General features: G+C 37.4%; 1 protein-coding gene across 1 annotated transcript in view; it reads left to right on the forward strand.

Moving 5' to 3' along the window:
* The window catches only part of LOC306883355 (relaxin receptor 1-like), an 84,427-nt gene that overhangs the window by 48,005 nt on the left and 17,936 nt on the right, over positions 1-18,486 (forward strand). The window contains exons 3-10 of the mRNA XM_079438545.1: positions 2,114-2,197; positions 9,523-9,628; positions 13,803-13,874; positions 15,613-15,684; positions 15,836-15,907; positions 16,237-16,308; positions 16,492-16,560; positions 16,787-16,858. Coding sequence (XP_079294671.1) covers positions 2,114-2,197; positions 9,523-9,628; positions 13,803-13,874; positions 15,613-15,684; positions 15,836-15,907; positions 16,237-16,308; positions 16,492-16,560; positions 16,787-16,858 — 619 coding nt within the window. The remainder of the gene's footprint in view (positions 1-2,113; positions 2,198-9,522; positions 9,629-13,802; positions 13,875-15,612; positions 15,685-15,835; positions 15,908-16,236; positions 16,309-16,491; positions 16,561-16,786; positions 16,859-18,486) is intronic.

Below are 18,486 nucleotides of genomic sequence, written 5' to 3' on the forward strand. Positions count from 1 at the left end.
TTATGAATGTTTGAATGGTATTCATTTTTTCCCCATTATAGTTTATGAATGACATCAGCCCTGCCATTTTGGCATTTCAGTTTAAATGAGAAATTGATTTACTATGAACATCCCTAGATTGAAATAAATAAAAAATCTGTTGTTGAAGTTTCTAGAATACATGATACTATAAAAAAATATATATATATACACACAGAGTTGTCTATAATGATAGGGGGGTGTGTGTGTGTGTGTGTAAACACATACATACATGCATTACTCACATTTGGGCCTGTGGACTTTTAAGAATTAAAGTCCAGTTAAATCTGGTCACAGTTCATTCAATTTTATCAGCTAATAATTAACGACTGTGGGTAGAAATGCATCTTAGGATAATTCTGTCATTTTGTTTTCGAAGCATCATGAACATGTCATTTCCATCACGTCAAATCTCCACTCATTCTTTGGTGGAAATTACAGTTTATTGATATTTTAAACACACTTTTCTAGAATACAATTTGTCATGCAAAGGCTAATTTATACAGTAGATAGCATTTTGTGCATCTTTAAAGTTTTTTTTGTTTTTTTTCAAACTTTCCAAAATTCCAAATGTTACCATTCATATTACACAGAAATGTTTAGCTTTAATAAAGTGCATAATTAAAGAAACAACCATATACTGTACAACAAAATCACTTTGCAGAAAATCTGATGCATTTTCCTGGGTTTGCACCAGGGCACATGACTGAATGGTGAATTATTTTTTGCTAAAAAGTTTAATGCCCAGCACTGAATGTGTTTAATTCCGTGCAGAAGGACAGTGTGGCTCCCCTGGCCTTTGGCAGGTCTTGTTAGAAGGTTAGGTTTCCCCATGTTGACCATCTGGGCTGTGAGGTTGATGCTCAGTCCGCAGCTGGATTATTAATAAGATGGTCAAGCTGAGAATGTGCTTTTTGTTGAATCATTGGACATGATTGGCATTAAGAGCACAGCTTCAATCTACCTTTAACATCATTACATTCAGTATTTATGATATAGTGTGCATTACAGCTTCTGTCTGCAGTGGTAAACAGCATGTGTGCTGGATTTGTAATGGTTTCATCATGTCATTAGTATTAGATATTCACATAAAGTCTTGTTCTAGCACTCATTCCTTCACTTATGTTAAGATTGTAAACAGCAATATTGTGAAATTTTATTATAATTTAAAATAATGGTTTTCTATTTGAAAGTATTTTAAATTTCACTTATACCTGTGATGGCAAAGCTGACTTTTCTGTAAGCATTACTCCAGTCGTCAGTGTCACATGATCCTTCAGAAATCATTCTAATATGTTGATTTGGTGCATCATTTTTATTATTGTCAATGTTAAAAACAGTTGTGCTGCTTAATGTTCTTGTGGAAATCATGATAAATTTTTCAGGATTCAAATGATATTTGTTTGTATTATTTTTGTAACAATGTGGAAGTCTTTACTGTGTTTTTTTATTTATTTATTTTTAGCAGTTTCATCTACAGCATCCCTGCTGAAAATGAATTCCCAAGTATTCATTTCTTGAAAAACTATTTAAAAAAAAAACTTACTGACCTCAAACCTTTGAGTGATATTGTACATGAACACTTTGCATTTGAATGCATACAAATATGAATGCGATCACCCTGACAGTGATTGATTGAAGGTGTATTGAGTGAGCCGGAAGGTTGAGTTTAATTTGTAAGAGATGTTAAGTGTGAGGTGTCAGGAGACAGGAAACGCCACAAAAGTCACACCTATTTGCATGCCACCTGCTTCATTTCCTCCACGACTTTTGTAGTTGGCAAGCAGTGTCAAAATGATTGACAGGGGTTGCTGAATAGGTTAACATGATTCTTAAAAAAGAACAAACCCAAATGCATTATTATGTATTATGCAACTTCCCCTGAGACAATGAGTGGAGGCACATTTGCTAAACCAAAGACCCTGCAAAATGGTTCTTAGCCATTTGAATTTCCCATTGTGGGCTTTGCTGTGCCATCAGTGTGTTCTCTGCCACACCTGTGAACATCTGTGCCACATCAAATGGCTTTGTTAGCAATGACAAACAGCATGTGTTTGATTCAGTAACCTTTTACTTCTTGTTGTTTTTCTTCTAGGAGACAATAATGGTTGGCCTCATCTCTTCGATAACTATTTTGGCATCCCCAGTAATAACCTTGGAACCAAGTCAAACGCCTGCTGTGAGTATGCTCTCATTTTTACATTTCTGCAAAAATTCTGAGAATTTGAACCTTGTTGGGAATATCTTAAGGCATATTTTACATGTTTATTTTAGAAACTCAGTGTGCATACATTTAGCAGCGTTTTTTTTTTTTTTTTTTGTAATTCCACAGCTGAAACAACAGTGAGAGATGGACGGTTAGAATAATACATGCACAAGACTTTTTCAGTCTAACATAATTATTACCATTCACAAATCAAACACGTAATACTAAAAGTGTTTAACCCAGTCCTAAGATTTCGGCATTTGTGGCCTTTTTATTATCAGTAAAGATCACTTTTTGATGTTCAATGTCATTAAATCAGTAAGATTTTTTTTTTAATATAAATTAATATTTCTATTTAGCAATGACGCATTAAACTGAACAAAAGCTGTTTTTAACATTGATGATAATATGAAATGTTTTTAAACAGTAAATTAGCATATAAGAATGATTTCTGAATGATTATGTGACACTGAAGACTGGAGTAATGACTACTGTAAAATTTTTATTTTCTAAAAAACCCAAGCAGTTAAACACCAGAACGCAGAATGCAGGTGCAGAAAGCGTTTTCTAAAAAACAATGACTACGTTTACATGGACATTAATACTCTGATTTTAATACGATTAAGACAATACTCTGATTAAGCATCTACCATGTAAACAGAGATTTTTGATTACCTTAATCCGGCTAAAGTCATAATCGAAGTAAACACAAATCGAATTAAGACATGTGGAGTATTCCTATTTTAATCGCATTATTGAAGTGCAGTACAGACATGTAAACACCTTAATCAAACTATTACCGTCGTGTAAGACTTTTCGCCGCATTTTGCGACAGGATACACACACGGCAGTGACTGCAACTAAAAGAGCTTCAACGCCGCCGTCATCTGTATGCACGTACAAATAATTAAATGCACTTGAAGCTTTCATAATATTAAAAATTAAACACCCAAAACTGTATATGGCATCATCACAAAGACGAACTATGTTTATAAGTGAAATTCTGTAGGGGACGTCGGATTGTGTCATGTGATGACGTAATGATGCATGCCATTAATCGATCTATGTACTATAACATGTAAAACGGGAACATGAAATGATTATTCTAAAAGCAACTCATGTAAACACCATAATATTGTCTTATTCAGAATAAGGTAAATAATTAGATTACTGATGTCCATGTAAACGTAGTCACTGTTGCAAGGGGACCGAGCACCAAAACACACTGCTAGCCAATCACCAGTAAGGGGCATGTCTTCCCACTCATGATTGGGGAGTTGCCTGTGTTGCATAGCATGTTCGTAAATTTGGGGGGCGGAGTTATCAAGATAGAAGTGTGATCCTTTTTGGTAGAAGCGTGTTTGATTTGGTGATTTTCAATATCACCAGCATTTCTCGGAAATCACTTGCCGCACCTTAAATAAACAGCCAATTGTTCTGAAATTGAAGTGTACAATGTATACATGTGGTGTGTTGCATAATCAAAAAAAACTGTCAAAACACTTCTAATTGTGGAAAGCACATAATAACATAGCTGTAATGTTTGTATGCTCACTGAATTTAGATGATTTCAAATAAGCAACTCACAGCTGATGGTCATGAATTCACTTCCGATTTTGAACCCTTTGTCTTGTTTGAGGAGTCTTTTCATGTCCCACTTTGATATTCTGTTATCTGACTGACACACTCTGACAAGCAACATTTTGCTGTCAGTACAGCTGTATTTACCAGCTGACCACTTCATAGCAAACAAAACCATCTGATCATTCCCAGGCATCACATTATAAATCCCTACTAGTGTTTTTATGTGATTACGGCTTTTCCAGTCAGCAATATTTACTCATGTTTGGAGATTTTAAGGCATGTGCATATGATGATTGGAGTCATGTGTAATGCACTGTTTATCCCAAAATGTGATTGGACAGACAGGTTAATGGCTCAGCATGGGCAGCAGCTGTCTGTATATTGCTCACTTTCTCTTACATGCAAAAAACTGTTTTCTGTTCCTTGAATTTTTTTTATTTTTGATCATTTATGAAAGGCTGTTTGATAGTTTCAAAGTTTTATTACTGTGAGTCTTGGTCAGGAAATGAAAGAAGATTAGGGCAACTGCTCATAAGTCTTAGCTTATATATCTCGAGGCTTATATGGTTTACGGTTGGAGGTGATAGTAGTAATAGTAGTAGTAGTAATTTTATTTGTCACATACATAATCATACAGAGTATAACCAGCAGTGAAATGTAGGTATTATAGAAAAGATACAGCTTGACATGAGGAGAGGGGGGAGAAAAAAATAATTCACAGACTATATTCTTATGAGAGTACAGTGTGAGAACAGAAAAAACACCCCAGCAACAAAAAGCACATAGTAACAGGGGAGACACACGACTTGCGATGGGGGGGTGGGGGTCGGGGTCGGGGGGGGGGGGGGGTAATCCAGTTCCGTCAAGCAGCCATCCGGTCCTGCAGCCATTCTCGGCGCCGGTCAGACCCGCCTATCAGAATGGCGGTACAAAGCGGCGAAGGCGTTGGATGGGGGGGTTTGGGAGGTGAGTGTGTATCTGTATGTGTGTGTGTATGTATGTGTGGCCTGGGAAGTTGGCACGCTGGCATTCGAATCAAGTTGCCTCAGTCCGCAGATTGTGAAAGCGACACAGGAGGTTGCCATGGAGACAGCCTTGATCAGGACCCCAACCGAGTCAACAACAGCAGGTGTCTGGAAGGGGGGAGGAACGCAAGAGAGTCTAACTGCAGTGCTCTTCCCGGGGAAATTTTTCAGCTTCGACCTTGTCCGAGGTTGCGCTGGTTACGAGAGCCAAAGAAGATAAGATTGTTTGGTCTTGGGGCGAGTAGCCGCATTCCAATTTCACAGCTACTCTCTTAGTCCATTTCTGGTCTCCAAATCATCAATTTTCCTTTAACCGTGAGCTTCTCTGTGATGGTATCCATATTGCGGTTAATAGTCTCAGACAGTGCTGACCGCTCTGCCCACTACTTCATGACTGGCAGCCTTGAGGCTTTGGACAGCTGTTCCGTCTCCTGAATTCTAAAAATAACAGAGCAAAGCCTAATCCAATCAACAGAAAACCCGTTATCGTGGTTCTGAATAGGTAGATGTCTTCAATGTCCTCCACGGAAAGAGCTGCCAGACACACAACCTGCGTCCATCGTGTAGCCAGCTGCGAACGTTCCGCCAGGGCAGTCAGGTTCCCCGATCCCAGGCTTCTCATCGAGAAGATGGTGTCAATTTCGTTGAGAGACCAGTTGATCAAATCCATATTTTTCAGTTTGGAGTGCAGTGCAGAAAGAGTCTCTCAAGTGAGACGACACGAGATGAAGAGGCAAGCAGGGAAGGATAGGGAAGGGAGGGAGAGAAAAAATGCGACCGCCTTCGCTGAGAGCCAAACGAGAATCCAAACTATGATAGGCAGCATTGATCACAGATGCATGTTCAGATGGAGCTTGGGTGTGTGAAAAATCTGTGTAATATTGCAATGTCACTGCAAAGCTCCAGTAAACACACATGACACTGAACAATATGTGTCTAACCATTTCTGCTGTGACCTTTTAACCAGTTGATCTCAAGGTGATTCTTCCCTCTCAAGTTCACACAGGTGTCCTAGCAGAGGACCCACAGCTGGAGTTCATTACAAATGATTGTTGTGTAATTTAAGATAAATTAAACTTCTATTTGTAGAACGTTTTACTTGAAAAGTGCTGTTAAGCTATAGCTCTTTTAAATTAATGGGATTTTGCTAGATAATTGTAATAGTCTCTGTGCTGTGCACACACACAAAAGGCTCATGACGAAGAAAGTTGAAGAGAATGATCCATTTAATATAATCCAGAGATATAGTCCATCTCACACATACATGCAGGGAAGCATGGGGGGGTTAGGTGCCTTGGAGGCTGGTGCAGGGCAGGAACAGGGAGGAGACAAGGAGGGCCTCCAGGTTGGATCAGACAGTTCAGGAAGCCATGGCTGAGCTGGCAACTCTTGGGGCCATGGCGGAGCAGACAGTTCAGGAAGACATGATGGATCCAGGAGTTCAAGGGTCCATGGTAGATGGGCCTCCCTGGCCTTGTCCAGATTGCCCGGCCACGGACATATGCCCCCCCCCCCCCAAAAAAAACAATTCCTTGGGGAAATCAGGGGCCTACAGGCCAGGATGGGCTCTAGGGGGCTCTCTGGAGGAGCGGAGCTGGCTGAGACCAGCTGAGACAAAGGCGACTCGGGGGACGATGAAGGGCTGGACGGGACCAGCGGAGACGAAGGAGGGTTGGACTTGGGATCTGTGGCCCTCCCTGGGCCCAATGGGGGAAACTGTAGCCCTCTCTGGGCTTGATTAGGGAACGGGAGCCCTCTCGACTCTGGGGCTGGAGCTGACACTGGAGCGGACTCAGGGGCTGGAGCCAACACTGGAGCGGATTTGGGAGAGAGGATAGGGGCCGAGAACTCCGGAATAAGCGCCATATCCAGGAGTTCAGGGACATGAGCTGGCGCCTGTTTTTCTGGGCTTGAGAGTGCAGCGGCCGGCGGGCTTGAGAGTGAAGTGGCTGGTAGGCTTGAGAGTGGAGCGGCCGCTGTTTCTGGGCTGACTGCCATGACGGGTGATGATGGTGAATGGACGGACATGGATGAGGTTTCGGGGTTAACGATGAGAGAGGATCCGTTCAGGAACTGGACCAGGTTGATGTAATCGGGTAGGGTCCACATGGAACCCACCCAGTGGCATCCGCATTGCGAACCCTTCATCCAAACCACCCCAGAAACAGTCCATGAGGCTCTATTGGTCCAAGGAAGTCTGCAGAGAGCAGTTGGGGAATTTTGTGACATTCCTCCAGGAGACAGCAGTCTTGGTAAATGGCACACAGACGATCTATGAGGTTCATTGGAAAAAAATAAAAAATCAAGAGAAAACTAAATGAAAAAAATAAAACAGGGTAGATCGCTGCTAAGCGGTTTAGTTTGGTCAGTTATTCTGTAACGGTCTCTGTGCACACACAAAAGCTCACGACGAAGAAAGTTGAAGAGAATAATCCATTTAATATAATCCAGAGATGAAGTCCAACACACACACAGGGAAACATAAGCAATAACCGACAAACACAAACTGTAAGGACAGGAACTAAAATAGGGCAGCTAATGAGGGGCAGACAGGTGAACACAATGAAGGTGATTAACTAATAATGAGAACAGGATCCAAACCAAATAAGGGCAAACAGGAACTCAACAGGAACATAAACGTAACAATAATACAATGACATTTATACACAAATATCTAGATAATTTTTGTGGGCCACTGTATATACGAAAATATGAGCATCAGAATTTAATGTTTTCTAACTATGTGAATGAACATTAACTAATAATATGTTGCCATTAAATATGTAATGTTAAAAAGGTTTTGTATTTTTATCATTTGAAATTATTCTAAAGTTTAAGCATTCTTGATATCGAACTTATATCGAAGCCCATTTCTGCCATTTCAAGAAGAAAAGAAAAAAAACATGCTTAGGTAATCCATAATTATTAAATTAAAATTCAAAATTATGAGATAAAGTCAAAACATGAGATATGTCTAAATTATAGCTTTAAGTCATAATTATGACATAAAAAGAGACTGACTCTGATGATTATGACTTTGTCAAATTTAGATTTTTTTATTTATTTTTTTATCTCATAGTAATGACTTACTATATGGTCATCTTTTTATTCCATGATTGTGAGTTAGTACATTGTAATTTTGACTTTTTATGTCATAATTATGATTTGTCAAAGTGATTTGTCATTATGATTTGTCAAAGTGTGGTGGAAATGATCTTCTATTAATTGACACTTCACTGGTCAGAAATAATTTTCATTCACTAATATTGTCCTCCAATGAGCTTAGGTCATTTACATAGCTAAACAGCTTAAGGTTTCATTTAAAGCCGATGTGCTGGAAACATACCCTACATGCACCCCAGCACATGGACCATTGTTAATTAATGAACTACAAGCAGAACAATGCAAGCCGCACTAAAACTGCCCGAATAACCAATTAAAATCTAGCCCATGTTGGCAATGATGACTTTGCTGTATTCATCCCCTCATTACCAGCAAATGTAGCTCTGAAAGCACAAGTTGATTGGTCTGAAGACAGCATGAGCTCTATTATAGCACCATCTCTGCTTTGCCTGCATCTCTTCTCTCCTCTTCTCCTCAAATTAGTCACCACAGGCCATCCAGGTGAATGTCGGAGTAAGATTTATTTTTCTTGCTGTCGCCTCCCTGCATATTTTGTTCTGTCTTTGTGCTTTCACATCCTTCCCCATGTTTAATACAGATAAGACTCCGTTGGAACAATATGTTGGTCTGATGGTCACAGATGGTCTGTCAGAGGCATTAACTTTCTCTGGATTTGTGGGCAACCGTTTGCTCTGTTTAACTGCGATAAAGAGTTGGTGTATCTCATGTGGCTTAATTCTGTCTGGGAGACTATATTGAACTATCCAACTGCTGACACCATCAGATTACACAAATTCCTTTTCAGTTTTCACTTAAATACACTTAATTTAAAATCCGCTGTTTCTTATGTTGAATAATCTGCTGACAGTATGTATGAATGACAGAAAATTACAGTATATAATAAATTAAATAGGTTAAATTTAATATTCATAAATGTAACATTTCCTGCAAAAAATAAGCTATTTCAGATTATATATACTGATGTTCTATGAAGCATAAGGCAATTCAAACTTTTTAAAATGTTCATTTAGACAAGTTCCCCCTACTTGTATACGTGTTGTGACATTCCTGTTGTTCTCAAGTATTTATAACTTGACTTCTGTTAATTAATATTAAAAAAATATTTTTTTTTTAAATATGACCGTTTCAAACTGTTTTTGTAAACACTCCCCCTGTTTGCCATTGGTCAAACAAATAGATAGTACTACCTCAAATTCATGCTATTGGTTGTACTTTTTTGGAGTAATGAGCCTACCAGTGGCTTACTTAAGCTTAGAGAAAGCATTTAACATTGAATTATACACTTGCCCTTAAAATATTTGATTTCTCTTGAGAGCTCAAATGATTATAATTAGGAAATCTTAGTGGAACTTATCCTTAACCCAAGCTGACTTAGACCAGTTTGCAGAAATAATTTAGTGCTTATTAGTTCAGCATGACTGTTCACATATTAAGTGTTACCACAGACCAAACTGTAATGCAAATATACCTTTTGAACACCAAGTTGTATATCTAAAATGTTGTCTGGTTTGTCTCCCATTTTATCTTACCCTTTCTGTCACGCAGTGCTTGGGACTGTCCCAGCTGAGTGCCAGTGCAGGGACCTGGAGCTTGACTGTGACGGTGCTCACTTTAATGACGTCCCCACAGTATCCATTAATGTCACCATGATGTGAGTTTCATGGCTTGTGTGTGGAGTGTGCCTGCAGTTTGTATGTGTGACTCCTTGGATTTCCATAAGATGCCAAGGCCTTGCGGCAAACTGACAAGTTTGCTTTACTCTAAATTTTGAATATGTAAACTCTCCAAAATCTGTCATTAGCCAGGTTTCCATCCAAGGATTTCTTTGGGGGAAAAAAATATTTAGCACTTCAAAATTTTTATAGATATAGCTGATGGAAATACCATTTATAGGAATCTGAGGTCTTCAAATCAGATCCTGCTAGTTGTTCCATGCTCTAGATAGAAGACTAAAGGAGACTGTGCCTTTGAAGTAGTTGCTCCCAAGTTGTGGAATGTTTTTCCTCTGGAACTGAGATCTGTGGACTCAGTGGACATTTTTAAAAAGCAGCTGAAAACTTACTTGTTCAAACTTGCTTTTGTCTAATTAGTTTTTTTAATTGTCATGTCTATTTTTATTCTTCATTTGACATTTTTGTTGTAAAGCACTTTGTGACACTTGCTCTTGAAAGGTGCTAGAAATAAATATTACTTACATACTATTACTTACTTACAGTGGTGTAATGTAACAAAGTAATAATACTTCATTACAGTACTTAAGTATTTTTTGGGAGTATCTGTACTTTCAGCCAACTTTTACTTTTACTCCACTACATTTCCTAATTAAAATGTACTTTTACTCCGATACATTTCCCCGAAGCATATTCGTTACTTATTACAAAATAGTCAGAAGTCAGAAGAACACGGACTGCAGGAAAGCAGATTTGACGAATCAGTGGTCAGGTGTCTGCAAATAAGACTCCTAAAAACACCTTTGTTCATGTGCAATCAAGTGAGCGCACAACTGCAGATGATTTCATTTTTTCACTCAAGTCGAGTCTGGGGTGTGCGATACACGACATCGTCTGCGTTAATATGTGACCCTGGACCACAAAACCAGACAAAAGTGTCAATTTTTCGAAATTTGAGATTTATACATCCCATGTATGATGTATGGTTTGTTAGGATAGGGCAATATTTGGCCGAGATACAACTATTTGAAAATCTGGAATCTGAGGGTGCAAAAAAATATTGAGCCCCAGAAATATTGAGAAAATCGCCTTTAAAGTTGTCTATATGAAGTTCTTAGCAATGCATATTATTAATCAAAAATGAAGTTTTGATATATTTATGGTAAGAAATTTACAAAATATCTTCATGGAACATGATCTTTACTTAATATCCTAATGATTTTGGCATAAAAGAAAAATCAATAATTTTGACCCATACAATGTATTTTTGGCTATTGTTATAAATATACCCCAGCGACTTAAGACTGGTTTTGTGGTCCAGGGTCACATATGGCAAGTGTTGTTGTAATGATGTGCGATCTGACATTATCGAGTAGGCTAGCTATATCACCAAATCACACACACAGAGTGCACGCGCACGTTGATTTATTAGTCTATTAAAACAAAAAATTCAAGGCATGCTAAATTGTAGACGGCAAAAATGCTTATGTATGCTTTTTATATTTATATAATTTAATATAGTTAACCTAATCTATGCCGTTTTTCTGCAGATATCAGCATAACACATTTAATAATCATTTTATACAAGTTCAATAAAGTTAGCAATAAGTGACTTACATTTTAGACAAAATATTGCTTATTTTTCCTCAGTTTTGCCAAAGAAAATAGTTCCAAACAAAGATCACAGCACTGTTTTGCATCTCTGAGCAATGGTGTTTACTTATTGAATGAATCAGCTTTTTGAACAATTCGGTTGAGTGAATGATTCAGTGATTCACTCATTAACACACTCAAATGCTTTGTTTCTGAATGAATCAGCCGATTGAATGAATTGATTGAAGCTCAATGACTCACTCATTAATAGACACTTGCTGTCCCCAACTGGCGGTTTTAATTTCACATTTCGACTTTTTTTTCATGTTTTTAAATCATTTCATATATCAGTATTCAACATGTAAAAAACAAAACATTATTTATCCATCTGTAACTGCAGGTTAAATGCATCCATGTCCCCTCTGAGATACATTAAACTGTGTAAATACATCTAAATGCTATTTCAGATGTATAGGCTGGCACTTATTGCATAGTATTAATAATTATTTTATGAATTATTTAGAAAAATTAAATATATTTTGCATGGGTGGGGGTGGGTATTTGGAGTCGTGACCTAATGGTTAGAGAGTCAGATTCGTAACCCAAAGGTTGCGGGTTCGAGTCTCAGATCCGGCAGGGATTGTAGGTGGGGGGAGTGAATGTACAGCGCTCTCTCCACCCTCAATACCACGACTGAGGTGCCTTTGAGCAAGGCACCGAACCCCTCCGAGTATGGGTTAACATACTTGGCCAAATGTCACGTCACTTTTCACTTTCACTTTCTCTGTTCGCAGGAGCGCTGCAGGTGCATGACTTGACCATGTTAATCCTCGTGTTCTGTTATTTATGCTGCTTTTTGCATGTATAAAATTAATCCCTGGAAAACAAATTTTGGTATTGTTAATGGGCACAGCTTCGTATCAGTTTAAATTGAGTTTAATTGTAATTTAACATCATCTTTTCAGTTAACGGTTAATAATGGCTTAATAACTGTCAGTTGTCGGTTGGGAGAAATAAAATAACCGAAACAAACATTTCTATTTCCAATACAGTCTATTAAAGTTAATCAGAAAAATAATAATAATACAACTACACCTGTTTATGAATATTGCCTAATGCAAATAATTGTATGTAGGCCTATACAATTTAACAATAGGCTATATAATAAAGTGTTTTGTTTCAAATTAATGAAGAACAGGCTGCAAGCCTATATAATTTGCACAATAGGTGAAATTATGTATGGAAACAGCTCAAGGGCAACATTTTTTTGTGATACACCAAAACTTATGCAACAATTGTTTTGTTTTTTAGGGATGATGTCATCATGCACTCCATTTTATTGGTAAAAAGCCAGTTGGATGGAAACAGGCTGGAGACAGCAAATTTCACAAAGTTTTTTACACATTCTCTTTGTCAATAACAAAACAGTGCAAAAACTGGATGGAAACGTGTCTATTGTGGCGATACCCTTTCGTAAGGCACTAATATTTACAGTTTGGGTACTAACAGGTACTTTTAAAGTACTAATAAGTTACTTTAAGGTACGCATATGTCCCATTTAGGGGTAAATAAGGCACAGAGATGTACCTTTTAGCTTTTGTATCAGGATTTTCTGAGAGTGAATAAACATTTGTGTCTCCAAAGAGATGTACATCTGCTTTAGAAAACAAGGGAGCATTGAAAATTTAGATAATTGCATCGAAAGGTAATTGTTCCAACATTATTCTTCACACAACTTAACAGTGAAGCTTCGTTCTCATTTTTATTCAGTGCCTCTCTATTGTTCACATAATAACTGGCTGATACAAACCTTTCTAGCAGTTTAATATGTGGATTTGAAATGCATATTTATGTATCAGCTGAAGCTGCTTCTTAATTAAGTCCCAATTTCCTGTATTGAGGCTCTGTTTGATTTTATGCTGTTCATTAGTATGCCACAGTGAAATTCCCATCTACCTTTCAGTAATGCAGACAATGTGGCAAGGTATATTAAATGCAATGTCACTCTCTGATTTCAAGTAGACATGCTGTGTGTCTTCTCTCTAAGGTCTCATGAAAATCATTGCTTTTAAACAGCCTCTCTTTATTAGGTGAAACATAACTTTAGGTTTTTTATAAAGTCAAATATTCCCATGCATTCCTGTGTTTCGTCCTGAATATAAAATATATCAAAAATGAAGCAGAGTCACAACACATCTTATTTTTTGATGCTCAACATATTTGGCACAAACACAAAACATACATAATATAAATATATGAATATGTTAGCATGTCATTCCTAGGTTTATGAATACATGTAACTAGATTAGGCCTATAGCAGATGGACATATCAGTCTAAGTAATCTGGCCTAAAGAATTGTATCATTGTCTCCATGTTCATGTCATATTTATGTCACTCTACTCTATCTATCTAATTAAAAAAACAAAAAGCATACTGAAGACTGTTTTGACGGGTTTATGGAAAAAATGAATAGGAAACATATGGCCACTGTGAAGTGTGCTGTTACTTTTGCATTCTGTTTTGATGTGTACTTCTGGTAATGTCTCTTGTTCATGTTGCAGGTCCCTACAGAGGAACCGCTTTAGAAAACTAAATGCTGACATGTTCTTGAAGTATCAGAGCCTTCAAAAGCTGTAAGAGCCTCTCTGCTTCACTAAGTATATCCCCTCCTTATCATTGGACTGTATGGATGTTGTAATGCTATGAATGCCATCTTGGCATTTTCGCAGATGTTCACAAAACATTGTTTGCTTGTCCTCACTGTGCCATCGTAGTGAGAAGTGAGTGAAATAGAGATGTAGAGTGAGATTAAACAATCTCTGTGAAATAAAACATTCATTGCTCTCCACAGGAGCTGAGCCAAACACACTCAAAAAACTGAAGAACTTGAGAGCGTTCTCTTTTTTTAACCTGACAAAATGGCTCAGTGTCTTTCTTTCTCCAGCTGTAGAATTTTTTGAGTGTGTTTGCATGTCTTAATCTCACATGCTTGTTTGTTGTGAGTTCTGGTATCTCATTCAGAAGTGCCAGCTGACTCAAACAGAATCAGCCCTGTATTTTTATCCTCGCCCAAACACCATTCTTGATCTAGTGACAAATGGAGGCTTCATTGTTCAAACAAACTTAATCTGAGCAATGACACAAAAAAAAAAAAGAAAAGAAAGAAATAGGAATATTTTCCACAGTGCATCTTTTGTGGAGATCAAACTTGTGTAAGCTTTGGATTTTTTAGGTTTAATGACAGAGCTGTTGGATATCAATATGAATTGGCAGTGAAGTGAGGTTTAGATGAAGTGAGAATGACCAGTCAATAGAAGAGTAAATCTTACTAAATTTTAACACATAAAATGTGAGTGGTGCCCTTTTTCTTTTCTTTTTTTGTCTTGTCTTTTTCTCTTTCTCTTTCTCTTTGCTTCTTTTTTTAATGCAGATTTCAGTGCTGTGATGCTGGGGTGTTGCTATATTGTTGCCCTAAGTGTTCTTTTCAGTTTATTTTTATACAGTTTCTAAGGTATTTGCTTTGTCAAAAACTTGAGCACATCAAGTTTATATGATAGTCTGGTCCCAATAGTCACAAAATATGATACTATTCCCTTTTTCAATATGAGTCTATGGGATTCTACACTACTAATCTATGCGATTTATATTTTTATAATGTCACAAATGATTTTCCCCCCAAATAAATGATGTTCGTTAAAGTTTCTATTTGTCAAAGAATCATGTTAGAATGATTTCTGAAAGATCATGTGACACAGAAGACGTAATTGTTGTTGAAAATTCAGCTTTGCTATCACAGGTATAAAATACATTTATTAAAATGTAATTATTAAAATTTAAATGTAATTTATTATGATTAAAAGAATATATCACAATATTATGGTTTTTACTTCATTTTTTATTTTTAATAAATAACCTAACTTTTTCATTTCTAAAGGCCCATTTCTGAATATAGGCTTGTATAAAAAGCAAGAGAAGCGCTGTGTTCATGTCAGTCCTGTCTTCCTGTGTCTTGTGTTTCCCTTCCTCTCTTGCCCATATTTGGTTAGTTCCTGTTCCTGTCCCCGTTTAGGTTTATTAGTTCATTAGCTCCCGGTGTGTGTTATTAATTATCTAGTTTATCCTCGTTTAGTTTCCCTTACTTTCGCCCTGTGTTTCCTGTCTCTGGTGTCTGGTCCTAATCGTCATTCTGTGTCTTCTACGTGTTTTGGCTCAATAAAGATTGTGTGTTTAGAAGAATTCCTTGTTTCCCTGGCTCCGAAGCACTGTGACCGCTGAAGGCACTTCTGTTCCTTGGGAACATAATTAGACCGTACCATTTTGTGTTATTTCTCTCTCTTTCTGGTTTTTAATGCTTCTTGTAATTTATTTCAGGTATCTCCAGCACAACCGAATTAAAGCAGTGCACCCGCATGCTTTCAGAGGCCTTTACAATCTGACGAGACTGTGAGTCAGCAGACATTTCTATTGTCCTTTCTGAGAGTGACGAATGGGCTCGCAGTGAATGATAGATGTTTTAGTTTGCTTATTTGCTTTTTTTCTATGGGCAAAATGCTTTTGGCTACACTCAGACAGCTGTAATGTCTTATTTTCTCAGGTATCTCAGTTATAATCGAATCACCACACTACTTCCCGACGTGTTCCAGGATTTGCACAAATTAGAATGGCTGTAAGTGTTTCTTGTCATTCTCCCATTTGCAATATAAATGTCAGCTAAATGATGGATTTTCTTATTTAGTGCTTTCTTGCACGTGTCCATACAACTTCTCTAATGCTGAGTGCTGACCATATAGACAGCACAAAACTGATGTTATTTTTTAGCACCAGTCATTAGCAGACACTGGGAGAAAGAAACACAAGTGATTGACCTTCCATCACACATCTAATTGAATGCCATTGAATTATGATTCAAAACCCCTATGTATATATTAGTGACAAAGCACTTCAGTTTGTGAAGCTTCAGTGTTTTTAATGAGCTTCTCCTTTTTTGTCCTGAAGGATTCTGGAGAACAACAATATTCATCACATCTCCGCTTTGACCTTCTCTGGTTTGCGCTCGCTTGTGCTTCTGTGAGTTTCAACCTGTTGCTATTTTGGTGACTTATCTTCAGTCTTTCAAATGTAAATCTTATATTTTAACAAATGCATTGGAGCTGTTCTCTGAACATTTTTGTATTTTGTTTTTCAAAAATATGCTGCACTTTTACGTTGTCTTTTATAAAGCTTGTGTGTGTGTGTGTGTGTGTGTTTCAGAGTGTTGTTGAACAATGCTCTCACAAAGCTTGATGACATTTGCCTGGAGATGCCACGATTAAATTGGCTGTAAGTTTGAATATAACATTATCATGATAAAAACACTTATTCACGTAGTTATTACTTTATTTCCATGGCTGGGGATTTTAGAAAGCACACTAATGTATTTAATGTAAAATCTATATATTTGCATTTTGCTTTAATGTAAAATGATTTGGTCTTCTAGTAAGTGATTTGTCTGTCTTTTCCAACTACATTTTCAATGCACCCAATTTTTTTCCATTTCTGTTTGCAGAGACGTTGAGGGAAATAAGATGGAGACTGTGGGAAATGTGACCTTCAGGTCCTGTAACATGTTAACAGTCCTGTGAGTATTCCCACCCTTTTCGTAATAGCTGCTCAAAACTCTCTTCCTCTTCTTCCCGGTGTGCATTCAAGATTCAGATGACCCTAATGGGCATTGCGAATGTATTATTAAAATTAGGGTGCAACAGGTCATCAATTTCCATTGGGGTAAAAGGCCCTTTCCATTTTTACTTTCTTCTAAAACACTAAATAAAATAGAATCAGCAGCATTTAAAATGTCCAATATTTAAAAGCAAAACACAAAATTAGTACACAATGTTTATTTTGAATGTTCTGAAATAAGTATACAGGGAGCCCTTTACTCCTCTAGCTGCCTTCGTATTTATATGGTTTTTAAAAATAAACAAACCATTTCTTTTGCTTAAACAATCAGTATTCATCTCTTGAAGTCACAACTTTTTTTTTTTTTTTAAACTCATCTGCCATATTTATGATCATCAGTGGGGGAAAGTAATGGCGTAGACTCAACCAAATCTAGTATTCACAGACATTTACATATCTTTACATTTAATCCACAATCCATCTACATATATTAGGGCTATAAATGATCTGGAGATGAATTATGGAATGAATATGTACAGTGGTGTGAAAAAGTGTTGGCCCCCTTCCTGTTTTTATTTATTATTTTTTTTTGCTTTTGCATGTCTGTCACTCTTTAAGGTTTCAGATCATCAAACATCTTTAATTATTAATCAAAGATAACCCAAGTAAACACAACATGCAGTTTTTGAATGAAGTTTTTTTTTTTTTTTTTATTATGAAGGGAAAACAAAATCCAAACCCATTTGGCCCTGTGTGAAAAAGTGCTTGCCCCCTAAACCTAATAACTGGTTAGGCCACCCTTAGCAGCAACAACTGCAATCAAGCGTTTGCGATAACTTGCAATGAGTCTGTTACAGCACTGTGGAGGAATTTTGGCCCACTCATCTTGGCAAAATTGTTGTAATTCAGCCACATTGGAGGGTTTTCGAGCATGAACCGCCTTTTTAAGGTCATGCCACAGCATCTCAATAGGATTCATGTCAGGACTTTGACTAGGCCACTCCAAAGTCTTCATTTTGTTTTTCTTCAGCCATTCAGAGGTGGATTTGCTGGGGTGTTTTGGATCATTGTCCTACTGTAGAACCCAAGTTCGCTTCAGCTTGAGGTCACGAACAGATGGTCGGATATTGTCCTTCAGGATTTTTTGGTAGACAGCTGAATTCATGGTTCCATTTATCACAGCAAGTCTTCCAGGTCCTGAAGCAGCAAAACAGCCCCAGACCATCACACTACCACCACCATATTTTACTGTTGGTATGATGTTCTTTTTCTGAAATGCTGCGTTACTTTTACACCAGATGTAATGGGACACACACCTTCTAAAAAGTTCAACTTTTGTCTCGTCAGTCCACAAAACACTTTTTCACACAGGGCCATGTGGGTTTGGATTTTGTTTTCCCTTCATAAAGAAAACCCTTCATTTAAAAACTGCATGTTGTGTTTACTTGTTATTTTTTATTAATATTTAAATTAGTTTGATCTGAAACGAAGTGTGACAAACATGCAAAAAAATCGGGAAGGGGCCAACACTTTTCAAACCACTGTAAATGTTAAATTCTAACTGTGAATGTTTGCTGAGGCCTGGGA

The sequence above is a fragment of the Barbus barbus genome (genome assembly GCF_936440315.1).
Source record: "Barbus barbus genome assembly, chromosome: 17".
Taxonomy (NCBI): Eukaryota; Metazoa; Chordata; class Actinopteri; order Cypriniformes; family Cyprinidae; genus Barbus; species Barbus barbus.